We start from the raw sequence: 21,262 nt of genomic DNA, 5'->3' as shown, positions 1-21,262 counted from the left end.
TCTAAAAGATTTTCTCTCGGCCCGACAGAGCTCTGCTCAGCAGCCAGCCATGAGCACACTGTTTAGCCCTCCCGGACAGTCACCTATCTTTATACCCAAAGTTACGTGTACAATATTTATCATTTTTCCCCAATACCATTTATTCTTATTGCCCGGTGCACTTTTAGTAATGACCAATCCCAAAGTGCCACCATCACCACAGAAGATGGAGGAGAAGAAGAAGAAGAAGAAGGACAGGACACGCCCCAATTCCTCCATCTTACTTCTCTAAACCCCCCTGTACAGAAATCCTAAACCCTGTGTCTCACTCTCTAATTAACCAATCCCTTCACCATTCACCCCGGTGAAACCCTCCTGTCCTCATACAGGTGTCGTCTCCTGTGTAGGATCAAAGTCCAGCCACCAGACACTTCTGGAACATTCCAGGACTCCCGAGCCCCCCAAGGGTGCTCTCGGTGACACCTCAGTCCTGAGGTGCTGAGATCCCACAGTGGCAGACTGGGAGTCCTTGGCTGTGTGGGGTGCAATAAATTTCTCAGGAATTGATTGATTGGAGCTGTGTTTGTGTGCAGTTCTTGCCTCCAGCCTGGTGTTCAACATCTCGGACGGGCAGTTCACCAGCAGGGCAGATCTCATCGACGCTGCGGGCAGCTCGCTCGGACGGGGGGCTCTGGTGCCAGGGCTTGGTAAGGAATCTGTCAGTCCTTCACATCCTAAATGATCCACCTGGGATTGAAATTGCAGCCAGCAACTCTGCACTGGGGTGGGGTAAAATAAACTTTTAAAGCAAATAGTTTGGGTTTATGATGTCTATAAAGATGCTTCAGTCTGGTTTTCTGCTAAATTGATGCGTGAAATATTTTCCTTCTCTCAGGTGCTTGTTATGATACAATGAATAACATGATCTGGACGTGCTCCAATGATTATATTGATCAGTGGTGCAATCCTGGGAACCAGGCATTCCACTGTGTGTGCCAGAGGCTGGGAGTGAGCCACGTCATCGCAGAGCCCAAAGGTGAGGGGAGCCCAGGAGTCAGCACTTTGTACAAAGGGGAACTGAAACAGGGGAGTGGCAGAGAATAAACAGACAGAAACTGCCTTGCTGTTAACAGCTGAGTTAATTCCTGAAGAGTTGTAAATATTGGTCATGGTTTAGCTTTCCTTTAAGAGAGGGAAAAGTACAACGTGAGATGTGGGGAAGATTCCAGATTCTTGCTGCCTTCAGCACAATAAAAAGGTGATTTGGGTAATCCTTTTATGCCCTGAAGTTGATTTATTGCATTTTAGAAGCAAAGGCTGATAATCCAGTCTGTGTCTACAGACATTTGAACTCTGCTGTCCTTGCAGGGGATGCCACAAGCACAAATGAGGTGATTAACCAGTTACTGCACCATGTTGGTGCCATGTGCATCCACCAGCTCAACCTCCTGGCAGCCAGCAGCAACCTCCCCATCAGCAATTTCTTGGGCAAGCAGCATCCCATTGAAGCCCATCACCTGAGCAGCATCTGTGACATCATGGAGAAGGCCATGGTCAATGGGGACACCTGCATCATCCGCTGCATCCTCGTTGTCTTCCAGGTACACAACCTGAAATGGGCTTCAAAACTCACATGGAAAAGTGAAAAACTTGGTTTGGAGTACAGGCAACCATGGGTTTCATTTTTATTTAATTTTATTTTTTTTCTCCATTGGAATCCATGTAATGGAAGTTGGTCTAGCAGTGGCTTTGCAATATTTTATATATTCCTTTAAGAGTCCTAATTTAAATACAATCTCTATAGATTAAAATAAAACACAGAGAGGTTATATTACATTATAATATATAATTACATTATGCATATTATATTACATTATATTACATAATAATATATTGTATTACATTGTAATAATATATAATATATGTAATATATTATATTATATTATATTACATTATATTATATTATATTATATTGCATTATACATATTACATTATATTACATTATATTATATTGCATTATATTATATTACATTATATTACATTACATTATATTATATTACATTACGTTATATTACATTACATTATATTATGTTACATTATATTACATTGTGTTACATTATATTATATTACATTATATTACATTACATTACATTATATTATATTATATTACATTATATTACATTACATTATATTACATTAAATTAATACAATAATTATATTACATTACATATATAATTACATTACATTATATTATATTACATTAATTACATTACATTATATTTATTATATTACATTATATTACATTACATTATATTACATACATTAATTATATTACATTAATTATATTACATTAATTAATTATCATTACATTACATTATATTACATTACATTATATTACATTACATTATATTATTACATTGTAATTATATTATATTATATTAATTATATTATATTATATTATATTATATTATATTATATTATATTATATTATATTATATTATATTATATTATATTATATTAATTAATTATATTACATTACATTCATCATTATATTACAATATACAGTATTATATTACATACTATAATGTTTATATTCCATTCCATTTTTTTGATACAAAATCAGATTCTGACTCAGACTTCTAGACCCACACAAATAGTTTGAAATACAGTTTGAAAAATAGTTGAAAAACTGACTGCAGAAAATAAGTTAATATTAATGTGTATATTTTTAGTATTAATACTTTTGTCTTTAATTTTTCTTAGGTGGTTTTTAAATTTTTCTTCAGCCCCCAAACTGAAAGGAACAGAGACATTGTCAGAAGGTCTGGGCTGTTGCTGTGGCAGTTGCTGATGGCCCCAAGGGATCAGATCTGCTCTGAAATCCAGAAGGAAGTTTGTCTGGCTATTAGGTGAATATCAACTTAACTTAGAATTTAGTTTCTTTGAAATATAGTGACAGGTGAACACTCACATTGTATTTACTTTAATTTTACATTAATATGAGGAAATGTAGTGTGATGGATTTTAAGACAGAATATGATAAAATTATTTCAATTTGTGTCTGTGGGAGAAGAGATACAATGTGTTGTCTTGATGAAATAACAAGTAGTAATTACTTTCTTTTACTTTGTTTCATTTTTACTTGCTTTCTTAAGTATTTTTTAAAATATTTATTATAAAATAATTGCTAAATTCAAGCAGAGTTTCTTTGAATGAGTTCCTTATTTGGCTGCTGGGGTGTTCAGGGAAAGGCACTGCTGGTGTTGGCAGCTCTTACCTCAGTGTAACACTGGAGTTCTCCTGAGCAAAAGGAACATCAGGAGAAGCAGAATTAATGATCCTGGAGGGGTTAATGATCCTGAGGGGTTAATGATCCTGAGGGGTTAATGATCCTTGAGCAATGCTCTGAGACTGAAGGCCCAGGGGAAAAAAAGAAGTGTGCTTGTATCTCCTGAAAAGGAGATAATGGAAACCTCAGGGCCAAGGAATGCTGGCTCCAGTGTGCCAAGGACAAACAGAACCTGCATTTGCCACTGGGAAGTGCTCCAGAGGCTGAGAACAAAATCTTTTGAAGATCAACCTGAATTTTCTTGGTGTGAATCACAACATTCTGAATTTCTGTGGCTCTGTGCAAACCCTTGAGTGAAGAATAGTTTGGCTCAGGAGGATTCCCTGTGCTTTCTGACAGGGAAAAGTGTAACAGCTGTGTGTTCCTGTGCCTTGTGAAACAGCCCCAGGGTGGGCACTGGGTGATGTTTCCTCCCTCCTGTGCCCTCCTTGGGGGCTTCTGGTGCCCTCACAGGGAGCTGGCAATGTGTGATAACTTTTCCTGAGGTTTCTATCAGAGTGGATCAGCATGAGCCAGAGGGAAGGAGGCTGCACTAATCTCTGCTCACAGTGTGAAGCTGAAAAACATCTCCCTTTTCTTTTCTGTTACTGAAAAAGAAAAGGGAAAGGAAATGGCAAAGTTGCATAATGATTCCAGCACTTCACACAGGCATGAAGTGCTCCTTTGAAGTGATTGTGATCTCAAGGGGGGAATTCACACAGAAAGGACAGAGTTCATCACAAGTTGGAGGGAAAAAGTCTCCACCTGGAATGTTTCTGCAGAGCTGGGGTGTTCCTGAAATGCTCCTTCCAGAATCCTCTGTGGAGCTTAAACTAAGACTTGTACAGAGCCAGTCTCCAAAAAGTGCAAAACTGTAGCAGCAGTGATTCCTTGATTATTGTGTTTGTATTTTCCCTCTGTTCTTAGCACAGAGAAGCCTCAGCTCTTTCCCCATCCCCTGAGTTTTTGGGGGTTTTCTCTGAGCCATCTTCATTTTTCCTGACATCTCTGTTTCTTAACAAACTTATTGTGCTGATAGCTCTTGGAGAAGCTTTGGGACCTAAACAATAAAATATAATTGATTACAAGAGATTCTTGGAGAAAACAGCTGCTTATGTCCTAATATTGATGTTAAAATGTGGAGGATATTCTTCTAAACCTTTACACAGACATTGTAAATGTTCCATCAGATGCTGAGTGTGTGGTGCCATTTGTCACAAGTCCACTGAAATGGTTTTGCTCACTTCTAAATCCATCAAGTAATGCATGGTTTTATTTCTTCCTTAGCTCTGGTTTAAATATCCTGTATCCTGGAGAAGCAGAAATCAATAATTTATTGAAATTGGTCTTAACTGAAGGTGAGAATGTCTCATTGCCAGGTGAGAGTGGGGTTTTTCTGAGAACAAAAAATCAAAGTACACCTCAAGCTTAGGGGGAGAGCAGTGTGGAGTATTGAGCACTGCTCTGCTTTTGTAGGAAATTATGGGATGCTCCAAAAGGCTGCATGGCCTAGGGTAGGTCAGGTGGGGAAAAGGAATATTTGCAAATAATCAGAGGTGATGTTAGACCCCAGTGGAGGGGGAATAATGCCCTTGAGTTCAGCAGGAAATGGGAATCTGGCCTTGAAGCAGCTGATGCTCAGTCATTTGTTACTTCACAGGAAAATGTTGCAGCTCAGTGCTGGGAATTCCCAATTTTCCCAATGCCATGGGCAGGGAAAGTTCTCCCATTCTGGGCCAGCAGCTCTGTTTCCCCTGGGAGTGCAGCCATTCCTGAGCTCCAGCCTGTGTTAAGTGAGCTATTGGGGAAACAAAATCCCTTCTGTAAATGCAGCTTTGCAAAATTCATTTCCCTTCCAGGAGAGAGGAACAGCGGCCTCTCCCAGCTCCGGGATGTTATCCTGACCAACCTGGCTGAGCAGCTGCAGAACAACAGATTTGGGAGTGAAGATGATGATCACTATAGGTAAAAAGCCTCTGGTTATAGGGTATTTTTCTGTTATTTGCTTCAGGTGAACTTGCAGGAACTTCTGGAATTGCTTGGTGTGCTCCTGAATGTTGTTTGTGTCTGTGGGGGAAAGTTTCATTAGGGTGAGGGAGAGATTTGATGTTTTAGGGCAAACTTTGGATGCTTCTGTACCCAGCCTGGGTTTGGAATTTCTTGTTCTTTGCCATGTTCTTGGTAAATTTGAATGATAATTTCATAAATATGATTTTATAGCATTTCTCTGTATATCATAGGTGCCAGTCTCAAGTTCCTGTTCAAGTTGGGAGGAGTCTTTTATATGAACCATAAGAAATCAGATTTACATCAGCACAGTGCACAAACCCCTAGAAATCTGTTGTACTTGTTAAACATTCCAGCCTTGGGGTATTTTGTGCCTGAATTTGAAGTTTGATCCTTTTTAGGTTTCCCATATTTGGGATCCAGTTTGCAGAGTGAGCTGAGCTGTACAAAATGCACAATAATTAATGCACAATAATTAATGATTTACATTTTCCACCTCTCTTGCCTCTCCTGAAGACTCAATGATGAGCTCTTGCACTACATCCTCAAGATTGTTGTCCGAGAATCTTGTGTCTTAATCACCAAGTGCCAAACTGTATCTAAAGATGACTTTCAAAGGCTTCTTTCAACTGTGCCTGTAAGTAAAATGTGTTTGGATAAAAGTATCTCTGCCTTTGGCTTCTTTTCCTCCTTGAATCCATCCTCTTCACTGAGAACAAGGAGGTGAAACTTTAACAAACCCAGGAGAAGAATTGTCTTTTGTTTGTGCTGTGCAGGGAAGAGAAGAATAATTTCTCACAGCAAAGGAAGTTATTCAGAAGTTATACTGGAATGGGTTTATACATGGATTTATTTTCTGGTTGCTGTTCAGTTTAAGGAAAGTTTGTGGATCTCAATATTCAAATTATTCAAGAATAATTTCTCACAGCAAAGGAAGTTATTCAGTAATGCTGGAATGGGTTTATACATGGATTTATTTTCTGGTTGCTGTTCAGTTTAAGGAAAGTTTGTGGATCTCAATATTCAAATTATTCAAGAATAATTTCTCACAGCAAAGGAAGTTATTCAGTAATGCTGGAATGGGTTTATATATGGATTTATTTTCTGGTTGCTGTTCAGTTTAAGGAAAGTTTGTGGATCTCAATATTCAAATTATTCAAGAATAATTTCTCACAGCAAAGGAAGTTTTCAGCAATGCTGGAATGGGTTTATACATGGATTTATTTTCTGGTTGCTGTTCAGTTTAAGGAAAGTTTGTGGATCTCAATATTCAAATTATTCAAGAATAATTTCTCACAGCAAAGGAAGTTATTCAGTAATGCTGGAATGGGTTTATACATGGATTTATTTTCTGGTTGCTGTTCAGTTTAAGTGAAGTTTGTGGATCTCAGTCTTCAACACAGTTAAAGAATCAAAGATGCAGTTGTGTGTTGTGGTTCATTCAGGCTGAAAGAGCCACCAGTGACAGACAGGAATGAGTTAAAGCTGCCATTTGATGGTAAAACCTTGGGCAGGTGTTTGCAGCAGGATCAGCTCCCTGGGACAGGCAGGTTGAGCTTCCATAAAAGCCCTGGGAGGGGACAGGATGTGGGGAAGGAGGAGTGGCATGGAACCATCACCTTCAGCAGTGGGAGTTACATTTCTCTCTGGTGGCACAATCTTTTCAGAATGAATCAATCCTTAGAGCTCCTGAATATTGCTGTAATATTCCAAACCTGAACAAAGTTCTGCTGCCTCTCTAAATTTTTGTGAGTTACTTCACAAAATTGACATTTTGCAACCAGTTTCTGTTGGAGATTTTTTCAGGGATGGCTCAGAAGGCAGCTGTGAGGGACAGGTTCTCACAGCCTGCTTCTGTGAACAGCAGAGGTTCTCAGGTTATTTTTAATTACAGGTAAAAGTGGCAAACATGAAGGCCTTGAGAGCCTTGCACATCAGAGTTCTCAGGCAGCTTTCTCATAACAAGTGGATGTTCTATCTTTGGCTGTTTTGGGAAAGCAAGAATAATTTTGAGAACCCAAATCTTGGTATTGGAAACATAAGGAGGGGTTGGTGTGTTATCTCTGACCTATTGTGAGCTCAGATTTTGCAATATGCATGAAGTGAATTAACACTGTTATAAAAGGTGCCTGATTGATGAATAAAGTGGAGTCGATGCTGACCAACGCAAGGTGGGTCGTCTCCCTCCAACTTCAATAAGTTTCTTTCCTTAAATCTATACAATTCTTTCTTTCTTCTTTATTTTCTTCTTCCTCAACCTTTTTTTTTTTCCTCTCTCCAACTTCCAAGTCTGAGGCTTGCCTGGCTCAGGGTTGATGAAGGGTTTGGATAATGCAAAGTTTTACTTATTTGTGTTCAAGGCTGCGTCCTCGTGCTTGCGGTACCTGATGGCTGTGCAGAACCACCTCCTCAGTAACACTATTCTGATTAAACCTGATGACAATGATGACAGTGACAGCTCCTTGCAGGGAGAGACATTGAAGGTACAGGTAAACACCAAGGTTTATTCTAGTATGGCTCTCTCCTGTCAGTGTGCCTGTGACGCCTTGTTCCTGCAGTGCATTTGCTGTTTGCTGCTGGTTCTTTCCCTTTTGGTAGAGTTAAATAGCTGGAGATCAGGGAAAAATCCAGTCCAGAGTAAAATCTGCAGTTATTCTGTGTTCAGGATTCCAGCTTGCATTCCCTATTATTAGTGAGAGCAGAAACTTCCCTTCCTAAATAGATGTATAATGAGATTTTAAGTAGATTTTAATTAGTATGTGCTGGAAGGATTCCTGGCACGGGAATTTCCTTTCCTGGACATGTTACCCCAGACACTTTTTCCTTTCCAAATCACTCAGGTGGCCCTTGAAAAAAAAAGATTAAATAAATAGAAAAGGAATTTATTTGCCTTACCTGGCTATTGCATTTTTACAGTTTAAACAAAGCTTGTGTACAACCACTTCCATCATTTATCTGAAATAGAGAGACTAAAGTTTGTGGCAAGGAAGCTGTTAGAGGACAGGCTTTGCTTGGTAGAAGTTTATTAAAATGCTGCATTTCACACTGCTTCATCCAACCCCCAGGGTTGCCCTGGAGTGCATAATAATAATAATAATAATAATAATAATAATAATAATAATAATACTTCCCTAATGGAATTGATTTCTGAATTTCTGGTATTTTGCTAAGCCAGTTTTCCCTGCTGCTCTTTGGGGCTGTGTGTGTTTGTGAGCTGCTGCAGTTGGGAGTGATTTGTTCAGGCTCATGGAGTAAATGCTGAATATTGGGGTATTTTTGTTGTCTCGCTGTTGACGCCGTGTTCGTTGTTCAGTTTCTCTCTCTGCAGTGCTGCTCATCCCTGGCAGGACATTGGCACCAGTGCTGTGCCTTGGCTGGCTCTCAGCTCCTGTGCTGGACTTGGGGCTTCCTTCCCTCTAGAAACTGGATGTGCATCCTGTAAAACATGCACCTAGTTTCTCCCAGCACTTTAACATTAATCAAATTTAAGTCTTGGATGAATCTCCTGCTGCAGGCCTGCCAGGTCACATTATCATTCTTTTCATTTGGAAATCCATCTTTTTTGTTCTGTTGTCCTTTTTTGGGGGGGATTCTCTAAGAATTGAAGTATCCTGTAACTCTTTTTTTTTTTTACTTAGGAACTCAAGACCAGCATTTTGTCTCTTGCCACACAAATTCTCACAGGATGTGATGAAGTCTTGGAAATGCTGCAACAAGTCACTACAGCACTAATTAACAGTGACATTTCTGACAGGGAGCAAAGGTAAGACAAGTGGGAGGATCCTCATTTGGAAACAGGGAGCTGCTGCTCTTTGTGATTTATTGTGCAAGCACAGTTAGCATTAATTATTCTTTATCACTTCACATTTGAGCTTTGAATGCACAGAAACTGTTTCTTCCTGCACTCAGCTGGTGGAGAATTTAGAATCACTCTCTGTGTCAGTGCTGATCATCTGTAGGTTGATATTTCTGTAGGAACCTCAAATTGAGAAGATTATAATCAGTTATAATGATATTTATGAGTAGGATACCTGGAAATAAACTGTAATTAGCTGGGAATACTCCTGTAAACTAGAACAATCTGTTTATTTTTATATTTCTGATTATTACATCCCCAGTAGCTGGATTAGATATTTATCCATGACAATCCCTGGGTGTTGTTTTAAATCCCACATATTCCATCACCTGCCCTTCCCTGTCTCCCCTCCTCTTAAAAATCCACCTTGGGAATGGGGTGGAAACAAAAGCTGCCAACTTTTCTCTCCTCAAACAAACAGCTCCCTGTCCCAGCTGTGTTCCAGGTTTCACTTTCTGCTTCTCTGTGCCTGCAAGATTAGTTGTGTTTATTGACAGCACACAATTCCTGGGTGATATTTTCATATGAGTTCGTGTTCAAATATATTTTTGTAGCTGCAGATCCTTTTCAAGTCCTTTGAGCTCCATGTGCTGGGAGCTGATATCCACACTGGTGCATTTGTGTTTGATGGGGACTTTCATCCTGTGCCCAGGGGAGCTTATCCTTCTCTGAGTAATTATTAAACTGTTGATTTACTGTCTCTGCTCTCAGATTGTTCAGTAAAAATTGTCAGCAATTCAAGGTCACTGGCACTTGGGAGAAATTGTAGTGGTTTCAAGATTGTTTTGGGGATTTTGTTAATATAATGCAAACATTCTCTGCTGAATTTTCGAGTTGCTGTTACAAGATGAAACAGAAGTGACTGCAAGCAGAAGTGCTGCTCTATGGGAAGAGTTGTTCCTGTGTAACTTTGCCTCTCCTTCCAGGTTGAAAGGCCTGGAGCAGATCACCAAGGCCACCATGCTTGGCCACCTGCTGCCCGTGCTGCTGACATCCCTGATGCACCCAAACCTGCAGACCCTGACCATGGCTGATGCCCTGATGCCTCAGCTGGTGCAGCTGGTGCTTTACACCAGCCAGGTACGGGCTCTGTGCCACCCTGGGGCCTTCAGCCTCCAAAACCTGCTCAGCTTCCTCAGACACTCATCCACAGCAGAGTTCAGAGCTCCTCAACAGCTGCCCAAGCTGCTGATGCTGAATGTTCAGTTTGACTGCTCCACGAGCTACTCAGTCATGATTTATTGTCAATAACAACAGTCATTGTTAATGATTTCAATAATGAGCTCTTAAAATGCTTTACAGTTTGCATGTCCCTAACACTGTGTATTTTGGGCCACAGACTGCACTGCTGCTTAAAACCCAGTCTCCAGTTTTCTCAGAACTGAACAGTTCCCCCAGTTGTGCTCCAGAGCAGAAAGGGAAGCAGTTACCTGATGAGAGGTGATTTTCTTTACATTTGGGTCTTTTCATGGGATAAACTGAGCTATAATGTCTATCTGACCATTGCTGTGGGATAAAGCAGCAGTTTTTAATTTGAATTCATTTTTAAAGGTGTGCTGGAATGATTTCTAAGGCTGTCTCAGTTTTATATGAGCTTTTGCAAAAGGCACTTAGTTCCAAATTTTGTTCTGTATATAGAATTAAACTATTAATAACTTCAGGTTGTTTACACAGAGTATGGTTTGGTCTGGTTTTTTCCCCATTTCAAGCATTAGAAATTAAATCTAAATGTTTCTCTCACAATAAATTAGGCTAGGGAGGACCATCAGGAGAAAATGTAAATTGCTCTGGCAGCGTGAGATACAGAATTAAAACCATTGCAAAGCTATTAAATGGTTTAATTTACAGAGAAATAACATTTTTAACTCCTGCATTGAAATGCTGTGTCTCAGCTCAAAGTTTCCCAGCTCCTGCTAAGGAACAGAAACAAACAGCTAAAATCAAATAAAAATGCTTATTTGCAGCATTGGAGAATTTGCAATACTAAAGAATTCATGATAATGGGATTTTTTCTGTATAAGAATATATGAAATGCATGAATAATGATGATAATAGATGTAATACATGAATCTCCTCAATACAGTAATGTCTAAAACCAGGAGTCAGTTCCTTGTCTGTGTCAATACTGAGAGGTGAATTTAATGTAATTTATTGAATGACAGAAATCTCTGTGCTGTATTTTAGGCCCAATTTCTCACTGTAATTTCAGGATGCTGGAAGAGAAGGAAGAGCCAGGATTCCTGACTGGTTTGAAGATCCCTGCTCCCTGGGCTGCTGGCAAGACTGTGGAGACAGTGCATCCTGTCAGGGATAACTATAAATTCAAGGAGACCGTGCACATCCCAGGAGCCCGCTGCTTGTACCTCAGATTTGACAACAGATGCTCCTCCCAGTACGATTATGACAAGGTAAGCAAGGGCCAGCTCAGCACCTCTGCACTGAGGGAATTCCCTCCAAAAATGTGGGAATTCTGCCATGGGACAAGGGTGGGAGGCTCCAGGGATTGGGGGGTTCAGGGGTGGTTTGGGTTGGTTTTTCCCCTCAGAAATTCTGGTTTTTTTTAAAAAAATTTCAGGCTGGCTAGACTGTCCAAGTTTGACTTTTCTCGTTTTTATTCAATTTTCCTTTATTTTCCAAATTTTAATCCAGCTGCCTCCTTTGATCAGCAAAGTTGGTTTAAACTGGGCAGAGCTGGAGAGGTTCCTTTTTCCCTGATAATAAAGATCTTGTTTACCTGGGTTAATAGGAACAAATATTTTAATTTTAAGAAAACAACCAATAGCACTTACCCACTTTGTATTAGCTGCTTGTGCTTCTTGCTTGAGTGCTGCTGTTTATTCTTTGGCACAGAGCAAGTCCTGATGCTCATAAATAACTAATTGGAATATCTTTAATCAGTAATGGGTGACATTAATATTGAACTCTGCCAAAAAACCCTAATCCCACAAAGTCATGCCAAAACTTTGCCTTTGCTGGGATTTGGATCATCCCCTCTCTGCTAGGGTAGGAATTTGTTCTCTGCCTCAGGGCTGGCAGTCAGGATTGCTCCTGCTCTGCTGTGTGCCTCAGTTTCCCCATCTGTAAAATGGGGATAATAATACTTAACCCTGCTGCCCTCACCGAGCCCGTGAGGATCGGTTCACGTGCATGGAGCGCTTCGAGAGTCGAAGGCGCGGTGGAAGTGCTAAGTATTATTATTATTATTAGGTTTTCTTGTTTTTCTCTTACAGTCTAACAGTGTATTTTATGTTTTGAAGTTGGTGATCTATGCTGGTCCTAGCACAAACAGTAGGAAGGTTGCTGAGTATGGAGGCAATACACTGGGATATGGCAGCCGTAGTGTCTTAGGAACGGGGTGGCCCAAGGACTTAGTGAAGGTACAGTATTCCCATCCCCCTTTTTCCCATAGAAAACCCCCTTTGGAAACCATGCCCAGCCCCTTTTACCCTCATGGCTATGCATTCCAAGCTTTTAATGTACAGTTATCCATGATGAGATCCCTGCTCAGTGAACTGTTGTGTCCTTGGGGGAGAACTTTAAACTGGGCTCTGTGTTCCGTGTGATGCTTCCCTTGGAGTTTGTTTTGTGTCTTCCTGGAATTCCTGATGGAGATATTTGAGTCTGCAGTCTCTAATGGCATTGCTCTTCTCCCACCCTCCTAGGAGAAGTTCTAGGCAAATTCTCTTCAAATCATTTTTTTGGATAATAACTCCCAAATATATCAAGTAGCAAATATAACAAATAAAATCCAACCATTTCTGTTGGATTTTAAAATTTCATTGGTTCTTTTGGTAATAAAACTAAGAAGAATCTCTCAAACTTGTTGAAACCTCAGCATTTCGATGCTTTGGCAGTGTGTCCCCTCACACTCTCTGCAGTGTGATTTGATTTTTTTGTTTAATATTTATTTGTGCTGCTACATTGTCCCACGCTAAAGCTGGGTTTATTTACATAACAAAAACACTTTGTAGAAAGAAATCAAGAGGTAATAAACTGGAAAGCAATTTCAGACAAGAACTCCATTGTTCACAATTAAGGGAATTTGGTTTATTTTTCACACATAGGTTTTGATGCTGCTCTTTTAGCAAGCTCCTTGATTAATTTGTTGTCATTTCTCTAATTGAAGAACTTGTCTGTCTTCCTTCAGGAAGAGAATTGTTAATTATTGCCTGGTTTCTTGCAGACAAACAGTGAAAATCAAGGCTAAATAACACACTAATAATTTCTGCTTTTGATTTTACAGTTATGGTGGATTTTTTTATTTTACAGTAGTCAGCCAGCAGCAAAATTAAGTTTTCCACTAAAAGACACCTTTACAAAAAGGAAAAAAAAAATTAAATCAGAATATCTTGTTGTTGAAAGTCATCACCACTTGTGTGAAAAACCTTTTTGTTTGCCTCCATCATGAAATCTCTTTTCTTTTCTCCCCCTGAAGGTGGAAGGAGACACAGTCACGTTCTCCTTCGAGATGCGGAGCGGGCGCGAGCACAACACCCCGGACAAGGCCATGTGGGGCTTTGCCTGCACTGTGCGAGCACAGGTACCCAGGGGGATGCCAGGGCACAGCCTCAGCTTCCACTGCCTCCTGCTGCCCCAGCACATTCCAGATCCAGGGTGTGCTGGTTTAGGGCAAATTTGTTAAAGAATCTGCAAAGGAGGGCCCCTCCAGAAAGCAAAACCCACACGGCCCCTCCCCACAACCGGTTCGGGAAAAAATTCCTCGGAGAGAGGTGGAAAGAACCTGTTTGTTTGACAGGCCCAGCACCCCCCAGCACACAAAATGAACAATACCCGATGACACCGCTCTGAGAAAGATGGCAAAATCAGAAAGTCTCTGTCGGGGGTGGTTGCTCTGTTCTCAGTCCCTCTGGTGCTGGGCCAGCTGCTGCAGCCGAACCCTTGGTGTTCCCGGGTCCCACTCCAGAGCAGGTTCAAGATGGTCACAGGAACAGGAGAGGAGAAACAGTCCAGGAAGCAATGTGGACTGTTTAGCTAGAACTAGCTAATAGGCAGAGGCAGAAAGCAGAGCAGAAGCAAGAGCAGAAAAAGAGAGCAAGCAAAAGCAGCAAGCTGAAGCTGGAAGTGAAAAAACAGCCCCATGTACCGCTTTCCTCTGTGTCCTTGATAAGAGAAACCCAAACAAAACTTCCACTCTTCAGTGCCGGTCTTAAAGGCACAGAACAGATGAATGGGGATATACAAGCATCATAACGTCACCCCAGGACACAGGGAAATGTGCTTCCAGCTCGGCACTGTGGCGTGGAAAGCAGCAGTGGCTGGTTTGGGCAGTGGCACACATCGGGTGTTGGCAGTGAGGGAAGATGAGTTTGGGGTGCAGAGATCCCTGAGGATGGGCTGGCACTCAGGTGTGCTGGTGTTTGCAGAGCTCTTAGGATGAGGGAAGAGATGAGAATGTTGACTCCATGTTTCAGAAGGTTTGATTTATTATTTTATGATATGTATTATATTATATATAATATATATATTATATTATATATATTTTATATATATATATATAAACTATATATTATATTATATATATATGTATTATATTAAAATTATACTTAAAGAATAGAAGAAAGGATTTCATCGAAAAGCAAAGAAAGGAATGATAATAAAATCTCGTGACTCTCAGTCTGAGCCAGCTGACTGTGATTGGCCATTAATTAGTAACAACCACATGAGACCAATCCCAGATGCACCTGTTGCATCCCACAGCAGCAGATAACCATTGTTCACATTTTCTTCCTGAGGCCTCTCAGCTTCTCAGGAGAAAAAACCCTAAGGAAAGGATTTTTCAGAAAATATCATGGCTACACTTAGGGATCCATGGAGATAGTTGTTATCAAATGTGTCTTATCTATCTCCTGAAGCCACTCCAGGATTTCTTTGTAACCACCTGAAAATCAGAGAAGTGCTGAGGAAATAATGATTCCAGCCCATGAGAAAGACATGGGAGGGATTCTGGGATCAAACACAGGGAATCTTGAATCCCACTACAAGTTGGGGTGACTGAACCAAAAATAACTTCACCTGTTCTTTCTTGGTTCAGGAAAATAATGTTTAAATCCTTTATTTCTTGTCTTGAGTTGTTCTTACAAGTTGCTGTTAATTGTTAATAAGCATTTTATATGTAGGAGTTAAGATTGATATCGAGCTGTATCTTACATTTAGAAGATTTCATATATAATCTCCTATCTTGAATCTTTTGGAAAGGACTTTGTGGTGGGTTGCTTGAACTTCTCCCTGTTCTGCTGCAGGAATCCTCAGAGGATGTGTCAGGAGGTTTGCCATTCCTGGTTGACCTGGCCCTGGGCCTCTCTGTGCTGGCCTGTTCCATGCTGAGGATTTTATACAATGGGCCAGAAATTACCAAAGATGAAGAAACCTGTCAAGAGCTCTTAAGATCTAAACTTTTACAAAGGTAAAAAAAGAAAAAAAAAATCAATTTTAATTGAGTGGTTTTTTCTGAAGGGAAGTGACTTCTTGTGTTCAAGTCTTGTGCTTTAAGGTGACGTTTGGATCATTTTTCCTGTAGTTTGTGTTGCCTAAAACTGAGGGAATATTGTCCAAAACATAGTGGGGGAGAGTAAAAGGAGGGTTGGGTTCTGCTTGGTACCAGCCACACTTCAAATATTCATATTTAATCTTTGTAATGTGTCAACTGAAGTGCCTTCCTCAATGAGGGGTGAATTAGAGAGGGGAAAAAATTCCTTTTTATTGGTTTTTTACTTGTTTTTGCAGGTGCCAGTGGCAGGTGGAAGCCAACGGGGTGATCTCTCCAGCCCTTACTCCAAGCCCTTCTCCATTGCCGCTCACCATCGAGGAGGACAGGGAGTTCACATACCCCTCTGACGTGCTCGTGCCTCCTGTTGGACACTACTTTGACCTGCCCAGGATTAGGCTGCCCCCAGGAATCATGATCAAGCTCAGGGAAATTTCTGGACGTGCTCGGCCTCAATTTAGACCCAGTATAAAGTAAGGAGTCCTTGTTTCCCTCTGGGTTTTGTTTGCGAATGCAGCATTTCCTTCCCTTCCCTTCCCTTCCCTTCCCTTCCCTTCCCTTCCCTTCCCTCCCCTCCCCTTCCCTCCCCTTCCCTTCCCTTCCCTTCCCTTCCCTTCCCTTCCCTTCCCTTCCCTTCCCTTCCCTTCCCTTCCCTTCCCTTCCCTTCCCTTCCCTTCCCTTCCCTTCCTTCCCGGAACCTTCCCGGACCTTCCCTTCCCTTCCCGGAACCTTCCCTTCCCGGAACCTTCCCGGAACCTTCCCGGAACCTTCCCGGAACCTTCCCTTCCCTTCCCTTCCCTTCCCTTAACCTTCCCTTCCCTTCCCTTCCCTTCCCTTCCTTCCCGGAACCTTCCCGGAACCTTCCCTTCCTTCCCTTCCCTTCCCTTCCCTTCCCTTCCTTCCTCCTTCCTTCCCTTCCCTTCCCTTCCTTCCTTCCCTTTTCCCTTCCTTCCCTTCCTTCCCTTCCCTTCCCTTCCCTTCCCTTCCCTTCTCCCTTCCCTTCCTCCCTTCCTTCCTTCCCTTCCCTTCCCATCCTCCCAATTTCCCGGTTTGATGCTTCCTTCCTTCCCTTGATTAAATTTTCCCAATCCCATCAGGAGGATCACACGATGATAGAAGTGATGATTGGTTCTTTGATTAAAATTATGGTTTGTCCACTGAAACCTTAGGAGGAGAAGCTGAGAATATGATTAAAATCTCATGGAGAGACAACCTTTAAGAAGCTGAATGCCATGGAGAGACAACTGCAGGTAAAAAAGAAATTATTTAAAACAACAGAAGTCTTGTTTTAGGAGTAAAAATGTATTTTAGCACCACAGAAATACAAAATGTACTCAGATTTCTTCTTCTAAAATCCCTTCTACACCTTAAAAGCAACAAGTGTGATTCTTGTCTCTCTATCAGAGTGTGGCTGAGCTGGAGCAGAAGTGGCAGAACGAGGTGGATGATGCCATGCACGGGAAGCTGGAGAACAATGTCCCCTTTTTTTATGATTATCACTTCAATGAGGTGAGCACTGAGGCTGCTCTGGGTGCTTGTGCCTCACTCTGCTTCCTCAGAACCTGCTCATCCTTCTCCTTGCCTTTGTTTAGAGCAAGATGAAGGAGCTGGAGCTTCTGTGCTCAATGAAGGAAGTTTCTTTTGATGGGAGTGATCTGGAGAACGTGGTCCTGGCATTAAGGTCGGTATTAGTGAAGATTTAGGCAGCTTCAGGGGAATTCCAGGGAGTTAAAAAATAATCTGATTAAATTACTAAAAACTTCTGTGCTAAATATATTAATATTAACCTGCAACTCCTTGTGTTTGCTAAGGAATCATTTGTTTATTTCTTTCATATTTTCTGCTTTCTTCTTTGCTGGCACAGAACAGATTGAGGCCAGAAGTTCTGTTTAGCTGACCTTTCCCTCAGTGACACTTCCTTTCTGAAAGCATTCAAACATTGACTTGGCTTCTTTTCCTTCCCTTTTGTAACCCTAGGGAGAAGTTTTTCCAAGAGGTGAATTCCCTGATCCAGAAGACCTCTCATCCCTTAGCAAAGACAAAAACCCTGGTGAAGAGCTTGATGAACAGAGCAGAGCTGTTGTTGCACGTGACCATTGCAGCACAGTCTGGGATCACCAGGAGCATATCTGGGACCCCTGCAGAGACTCCAGGTAGATCTCTCATTACCAGCTTTTTCTACCTTTTATTTCTTATTTTTGCCTCTTTTGCTTTAAATTAAACTATTTTTTCCCTAAATTAAATTAATTCTGTTAAAATAAATAAAATCAAGTCTTTGTTTTCTGATTGCCACGATGATGGTAAATAAAAAGCTGAGTAATAATAGGTGGAATTTAAACTTAAGTCTCCTGATTTATTGAGGAAAAATACTTAACCAAATCAAAAGAAATCTGATTTGAAGCAATACCTGAAAACTGGAAAATCCTCTGAGCTGGATTTGTATTTTGTTTGTAGTGAGATTTAATCATGTCTGAGCTTTAACTTCTACACTCTCTTGTTTACATATTTCATATGAAAACATGAGTGACTTGCAGTTGTCCTTCTAAATTTCCCTTATGTAAGTTAAGCAATTCTTAACATGTGCTGATTATTATTTTTTAAAGCTACATTTGGAAGTTTGTGAGTTGAAGCCTTCAATTCCAAATCTTTAACTCTCAGCAGGGTTGAAAACAGGAAAATTCTCAGATCTGAGTTCCACATTCTTGCTTAGACTGGATTTTCACAACGCTGTCTTTCAGCTTCCAGTGGGATATCCACCAGTGATTTTAAAGCCAGTTTGTAAATATTTTCCTGAACTAGGAATGACCTTTTTTATTTCTATTTTATAACACTTCAGCCTGTAAGTCAGCCTCTGAGGCCAAGGTGATCTCCCACGCCGTGCGCCAGCCCGTGTTCCTGCGCAGCATGTCCGCCCCGTCCGACCTGGAGATGATCGGCAACGAGGACATTGAGTTTGCCCGGGCCAGCCAGAGGTACAGCAGGGTTCCCTTCCCCTTCCCCTTTCCCTTCCTCAACCTTCCCTTCCCTTTCCCCTTCCCTTTCCCCTTCCCTTTTCCCCTTCCCTTTTCCCTCCTTTCCCTTCCCTTCCCTTCCCTTTCCCTTTCCCTTTCCCCTTCCCCTTTCTTCCCCTTTCCTTTCCCTTCCCTTTCCCTTTCCCCTTTCCCCTTTCCCCTTTCCCTTTCCCCCTTTCCCTTTCCCTTTCCCTCTCCCCTTTCCCCTTTCCCCTTTCCCTTTCCCTTTCCCCTTTCCCCTTCTTCCCTTCCTTTCCCCTTCCCTTTTCCCCTTTCCCCTTTCCCTTTCCCCTTCCCCCTTCCCTTTCCCCCTTTCCCCCTTCCCCTTTCCCCTCCCCGTGTCCCAGTGATCACTGGATCCCATTTATCACAGTGTGTGTGGTGGTTGGGTCAGCTCCCTGCTGCCAGCTGTAACCCTGCGGTTCCCCCGCAGGCGCCGGCACGTCACCAGCCACAGGAGCAGCTCCTTCACCCTGCTGCAGTCCCTGGCCATCGAGGACAGCAGGGACAAACCCACCTACAGTGTCCTGCTGGGACAGCTCTTTGCCTTCATCGGGACAAACCCTGACCAAGCCGTACGTTGTTACTTTATTTCAAATTCCAGCTTGCTCAGAAACAGGAGATGCCTTGTTTGTGTCTAACAAAAATCCCATCCCAAACCTCACAGGTGTCCAGCAGCAGCTTCCTGCTGGCTGCCCAGACCCGCTGGCGACGCGGCAACACCAGGAAACAGGCGCTGGTGCACATGAGGGAGCTGCTGACGGCCGCCGTGCGCGTCGGGGGCGTCACCCACCTGGTGGGGCCGGTCACAATGGTGCTCCAGGGAGGGCCAAGGTGGGTGCATTTCTCCAGAATTCTGTGATTTGGCCTCTGTGGAAAGAAATGAATTGCTTTGCACAAGGGAAAGCCAGAAGTGAGCAGCTGTGAGGGCACAAGTTGGCAGAGCTAAGGTTGCAGCAAACATTTTGACTCTTGTGGGGTGAAAAGGCAGAAACTTCTAAGAAATGCTTTTATTTAGCGGCAGGTGAACTTTCCTTTCATACTGGGCTGATGTACCCAGGTGTGTATGGAGGGTGTCCTTCTCTCTTGATTTAATTCTAAATTGATGTTAATTAGGTATTAGTGTTAGATTCAGCTGATACTGTCATTGAAATGTAGTAAATGTTTTGTATTTTGTTTGTAGTGAGATTTAATCACAACTGAGTTATAACTACCACACTCCCTTGTTCATGTTTCCTGTGAAAAATGAGTGACTTGCAGTTTGCCTTCCAAGCCTCTCTTGAGTAATTCTTAACATGCACTGATTATTACTTTCTTAAAGCTACATTTGGAAGTCTGTGAATTGAAGCCTTCAATTCCCAATATTTAACCCTCAACAGGATTGAAGAGCTGACCTGTGGTGGGATGGTGGAGCAGGTCCAGGAGGCCTTTGGAGAGACAATGACATCGGTGGTGTCCCTGTGTGCCCGCTACCCCATCGCCTGTGCCAACAGCATCGGCCTCCTGTGCACCATTCCCTACACAAGGTGGGCAAGGCCTTGGGGAGGGGATGGGGGACATCCTCACCTGGCCTTAGCAGGCTCTGCTTCAAGGAGAAGTGTTAAATACTATAAACACATCCCCTTTCCTCATCATGAGGAGCATCTGAGAACATCCAGTTAAATTCCCTCACAATTCCGTCTGAGGAGGACAAGGGAGAGGCAGAACTGTATTTTTGCCAAGTGAACTAATTAATTACTGAGCTAACAGCAAGTTGTGCATTGCCATTGTGCTGGAGAAAGCTCATTCCAGCCTGAATTTCCCCTGCAGGAGTGAGGAGAAGTGTCTGGTGCGCAGTGGGCTGGTGCAGCTCATGGACCGGCTCTGCAGCCTGAGCAGCCAGACAGAGTCCAGCTCCAATGAAAAACAGACCAAGAAACAGAAGGTGGCCACCATGGCCTGGGCTGCCTTCCAGGTGCTGGCCAACCGCTGTGTGGAGTGGGAAAAGGAAGAAGGTAGGAACACTGGGAATATCTTCTCTGTGTGTTACAGCTGTCTGAGGAGGGTGTAAATGTATTTAAAATAGGGCAGTCATTCACCACTGTTGTAATCTTCGCTGCAGTGTTGTTCTCGCCTCTCTGCTGGGGCTCTTCTCCATTCTCTGCAGCACAGTCCTTCCTGTCTTCTCAGGGGCTCCTCTTGGGCTCTCGACCCACCCCTATTTATCTCAGTTACCTTCACGAGCTACAGCTGCTGCCCAACTAAGGACCCTGCAGCTGCAGCTCGTTTGGAGCAACTCGGACCCACACAGGTCTTACAATACAACATATATTCAGGCCCCCACACACCACGACTTGGGTTTCTGTGGATTCTTAAGTGAATACAAAATTCAGTGGATTTTCTTCTTATTATTTTTTAATTCTGGCTTTTTTCCTCCTCATGGAAATAATTCCAAGTTTTGCCACTTGATTCTGTCCAAACATAATCAGAGAACCAGAGATTCAATGATCATTTGGCATTTTTCCTGTGGTAGAATTCACCCATAGAGCACTTAAACCTACACGTGGCTGTTGGCTAGTGGTGGGTGTGTCAGGGGT

General features: G+C 42.1%; 1 protein-coding gene across 1 annotated transcript in view; it reads left to right on the top strand.

The window, feature by feature from the left end:
* HECTD4 (HECT domain E3 ubiquitin protein ligase 4) overlaps positions 1–21,262 on the top strand; it is an 82,527-nt gene that overhangs the window by 26,940 nt on the left and 34,325 nt on the right. Inside the window, exons 10-34 of the mRNA XM_064727221.1 lie at positions 573–686; positions 875–1,015; positions 1,348–1,580; positions 2,743–2,888; positions 4,595–4,665; positions 5,167–5,272; positions 5,831–5,951; positions 7,675–7,803; positions 8,953–9,077; positions 10,097–10,250; positions 10,510–10,610; positions 11,380–11,578; positions 12,428–12,547; positions 13,606–13,710; positions 15,431–15,594; positions 15,915–16,148; positions 16,865–16,925; positions 17,080–17,184; positions 17,268–17,356; positions 17,653–17,828; positions 18,512–18,647; positions 19,120–19,261; positions 19,354–19,520; positions 20,066–20,212; positions 20,496–20,680. Coding sequence (XP_064583291.1) covers positions 573–686; positions 875–1,015; positions 1,348–1,580; positions 2,743–2,888; positions 4,595–4,665; positions 5,167–5,272; positions 5,831–5,951; positions 7,675–7,803; positions 8,953–9,077; positions 10,097–10,250; positions 10,510–10,610; positions 11,380–11,578; positions 12,428–12,547; positions 13,606–13,710; positions 15,431–15,594; positions 15,915–16,148; positions 16,865–16,925; positions 17,080–17,184; positions 17,268–17,356; positions 17,653–17,828; positions 18,512–18,647; positions 19,120–19,261; positions 19,354–19,520; positions 20,066–20,212; positions 20,496–20,680 — 3,471 coding nt within the window. The remainder of the gene's footprint in view (positions 1–572; positions 687–874; positions 1,016–1,347; positions 1,581–2,742; positions 2,889–4,594; positions 4,666–5,166; positions 5,273–5,830; positions 5,952–7,674; positions 7,804–8,952; positions 9,078–10,096; positions 10,251–10,509; positions 10,611–11,379; positions 11,579–12,427; positions 12,548–13,605; positions 13,711–15,430; positions 15,595–15,914; positions 16,149–16,864; positions 16,926–17,079; positions 17,185–17,267; positions 17,357–17,652; positions 17,829–18,511; positions 18,648–19,119; positions 19,262–19,353; positions 19,521–20,065; positions 20,213–20,495; positions 20,681–21,262) is intronic.

This window comes from Zonotrichia leucophrys, chromosome 15 (assembly GCF_028769735.1).
Source record: "Zonotrichia leucophrys gambelii isolate GWCS_2022_RI chromosome 15, RI_Zleu_2.0, whole genome shotgun sequence".
In the NCBI taxonomy this organism is placed as follows: Eukaryota; Metazoa; Chordata; class Aves; order Passeriformes; family Passerellidae; genus Zonotrichia; species Zonotrichia leucophrys.
This window is presented reverse-complemented; position numbering and strand designations above follow the sequence as displayed.